The 3,612-nt window shown below is 36.8% G+C and overlaps 1 protein-coding gene across 1 annotated transcript; it reads right to left on the reverse strand.

The window, feature by feature from the left end:
* Nucleotides 1–691: 691 nt before the first annotated feature.
* LOC132040748 (pentatricopeptide repeat-containing protein At1g52640, mitochondrial-like) lies at nt 692–2,895 on the reverse strand. The gene has a single exon (XM_059431417.1). It carries the CDS (start codon nt 2,878–2,880, stop codon nt 1,168–1,170), a length of 1,713 nt encoding a protein of 570 aa, XP_059287400.1. The 5' UTR covers nt 2,881–2,895; the 3' UTR covers nt 692–1,167.
* Nucleotides 2,896–3,612: the final 717 nt, after the last annotated feature.

Here is a 3,612-nt window from a genome sequence, read left to right on the forward strand (position 1 = left end):
ATATAAATACTTATAATATATATATACATATATAAATATACAAAAACAAAAAAAATATATATATATATATGGTTTGGACGGCCGGTTCCGGTTTACTATGTTTGGAACCGGTCCGGTCCGGTTTTTTTAGACCGGAAACCGGCCGGTTTACTAACCGGAAACCGGACCGGTCCTATAATAATAATAATAATAATAATAATAATAATAATAATAAAAAAAAAAAAAACCTTACCTAAAGGAACATGCTTCTAAAAGTTTTGGAAGACCGCTGTTTGAAGTGGTAACGACCTGGTGCAATTTCCCTTCTTATTCAGTTCCCAAGCAACCAAGAGTGATACAACACTTCTGAATCACATTACCAGAAGCTTTGATATAGTAAGTCCATAAACTAGAAACTAAAATAGATGGCAGAAGCAGCACATTCACCAATTATGCATCTGCATCTTACTTCAGAAATCCCAACAAAAACACAGAAAGATAGCATCTCAAAAGCCCTGATTTACAAACAATAAAGGAAACTCTTATATGTGTCTCCCAGCATTGATTGACAGGCTCATTCAGATAGTAAACAAACCATTCAGATAGTAAACAAACCTTGTTCATTCTTGAAAAGTGATCTCCCTTCAGCTAAGTGGCTTAAGGACAAAAAAATACAATTTCAACAGAACTCAATATTAAAATGTCTAAACCAAGTGCTTTTCTGTTGCACCACATAGACCCTTTTCAAGCAAGCTAAGTTGCGTGGACTTTTCATTTTCGATGGCGCACCTGTGTCGGATTCTCCAAAAATACACTACTTTTTGAGAATCCGCACGCACCCGTTGACATTTTTGAAGTGTCCGAGCAACATAGAAAGCAAGCATATTTACTTCTTTGGCTACGGATCAAGAAACTCGTTTAGGCTAAGGCTGCACCTTTTTGGCTACACCTTGCTGTAACAAGAAAATTAGTAAGGCCAAGGTTTCGCCTCTCTGGCTATGGTTTCCTATCTCAATGAGAAGATCCTTCCAAAGGCAACCATGTCAGCATCACCAACTGCTGGCAATATAACAGTAAACAGAGAAATGTAAAGCATGTGGTGACAAACAAACAACAGGCACTTAGAACATGTATCACCTTGACCAAAGGGATTGAGGCTATTCTCGCATTCCTGCACATTAAACTCCTTTACACATCACTATCGGAGTATTCTTCTTCACATCTCAATTTGACACGGGCCTTGTTACCTCTCATAATGTTTGTCAGCTCTTGAATTAAACAAGAGGTACTTCTTTCCATCTTATCTGCAAGAATCTCTGTTTGCTCTGCAAATCCTAAACCTATCAGTTTATTCCTCAATAATTCACAGGTTTCCCCATATGGCGGGATCCCTCCATCTATCATCATTTCAAAATATTTACATGCTTCCTCAAGTTTGCCTTTCTTCTTACAGAGACCATGGATCATGACAGCATACGTCGAGACTGAAGGATAAAATTTTCTGTCTTCCATACTCTCCCACACTTTCTCAACTCTATCAAACCTTCCGACCTTGATGAGCATTTTAAGCACCATATTATATGTATGCCGATCTGGCAAGCAACCATTCTTCTCCATTTTTGAGATCAGCCTTAGTGCCAAATTGACTTCGTTATGATCACAATGAAAAGCTAGAATCGTATTATAACTCCAACAATCAGGCGTTACCGCTATGTCAATCATCTCATCTATCAATTGGTAAGCCTCGTCAACCTTATCACTCTTACAAAGCTTCTTAATAATACAGTTGTACGTAAAAACATTAGGCACAAGTTTGTACCTTTTCATCCGATCAAGGACCCTGAAAGCCGAATGAATATCATCCTTCACACAATAAGCATGAATAAATATCGAATAGGTAAAAGCATCTGGTTTAGGCCCCATAGACCTCATTTTTACGAACAACTCATAGGCCTCATCCATTTTTCCTGCCTTGCAAAATGACTCCAAAATGCTGTTACAAGCTAACACATCGACCGAAAAACCTCTCTCAAGCATTTCATCGAACAGTTTACGCGCCTCAACTACTTCCCCTAAATCTCCCCATCCCCTAACCATAATGCTATACGATTTCACACTCAACGCGCATTCATCCTTAACTCTATCGAAAAACTGTTTCGCTTCTTTCATATGTTTTCTTTTACACAATGCAAGCAAAAGCTGATCAACATCAACTACACTAGATGTAATTCCAAAATCAACCATTTTATCAAAACTCCTAATTGCATCAACAGGCAAATTAGCTCTACTATAACATCTAAAAACAACCCAAAAAATATCTCGACTAAATTTGCAAGATTTGTTCCTTTTTATCTCAACAAGAAAATCCCATAACAAGGGAAACTGTTTGCTACTTCCTAATATATCAACAAGAATGTGATAGCTTTCTTTACTATGATTAAAACCGGGTAATTTCTGTGCCCATATGAAGAATCTATGAGAAGAAAATCCAAGATTTTTGCAACGTTTAAGGACTTGTTCAACTATGTCAGTAGATATGTTGTGGGATAATGGATTGAGAGCTGATTCCATATCGTTGTGGGGGTTTCTGTAATCGCTTAATATGCGAGAGAGCTCGTTTATGGGGTGTGATGAATGTGGTGGGGATGGAGTGGAAGTGAAAGTTTTGTGGAATTGATGATAAAGGGCAGTGTGGTTCAGTAAGCTCACGCTATGCGTGGGGTTTAGAGAAGTAGCATACCAGAAGAGTCTATTATATGCAGTCTTACCCTGCGTTTCTATGAAAGGCTGTGATTGATAATGATGATATTGGAAGATTTTGGGTTTGGTGGGATTGTGAAGGGAGGCTATTGTTTTGGAGAAATAGGCATTTCTGGTGCGAAGAAGAGTTCTTGTTACCATTTTTATGGAACTCGGGCAAGTTCAAACTTGGAATGTGTATATAGAGCGAGCTTCCCAACTGGTTATGCAAATTCAAAGTTAAGAGTATCAGACTACAGGCATCTTGTGTCAAGTGGTATCATTGTTGCTATTATTACACTCGTTTTCTTTACTCCCTAGTTCATTTTTAGTTCTCCAGTTTGGAAAAAATTTACCATTTCATACTTATTGTACCGTTATTATTAATTATTGGTTAGAAAATTTAAGAAATTTTTAATGGCTGCACAACTTTTAAAGTATGATTTATAGATTTCAATCATTAGATGACTTAATAATAATTAGAGCTGATAAAATAAAATTGTCATTCTATTTTCGATAAGCGTGTCAAGTCAATACATGACAAGTAAAAAATGGACGAAGAGAGTTCAATTAATATAATCGCATTCGCACGTTGTTTATAGTTATAGGTATATCTAATACTCAAAAGTTATTTATTCGACACCATTTCGATTAGGGGAAATTACTTCATGTAGTGTATTCTACTCGTTTCTTACATTTTATAGTGGTACTTTTAAATAATTGCAAAACATAGCAAGCTTATATAATTTATAGGATATATAAATTTATACACGCATATCTGTGTATCTAAAAACCTTAGCGCCACTACCCACCCCAACCTTACTCGTTCGTCGTCGCCGAAGTTCGTCAACGTTTTAGTTGGCTCCTGGAAAATCAAAGTTGTTTCACCGAATA

This window comes from Lycium ferocissimum, chromosome 12 (assembly GCF_029784015.1).
Source record: "Lycium ferocissimum isolate CSIRO_LF1 chromosome 12, AGI_CSIRO_Lferr_CH_V1, whole genome shotgun sequence".
NCBI classification, from domain to species: Eukaryota; Viridiplantae; Streptophyta; class Magnoliopsida; order Solanales; family Solanaceae; genus Lycium; species Lycium ferocissimum.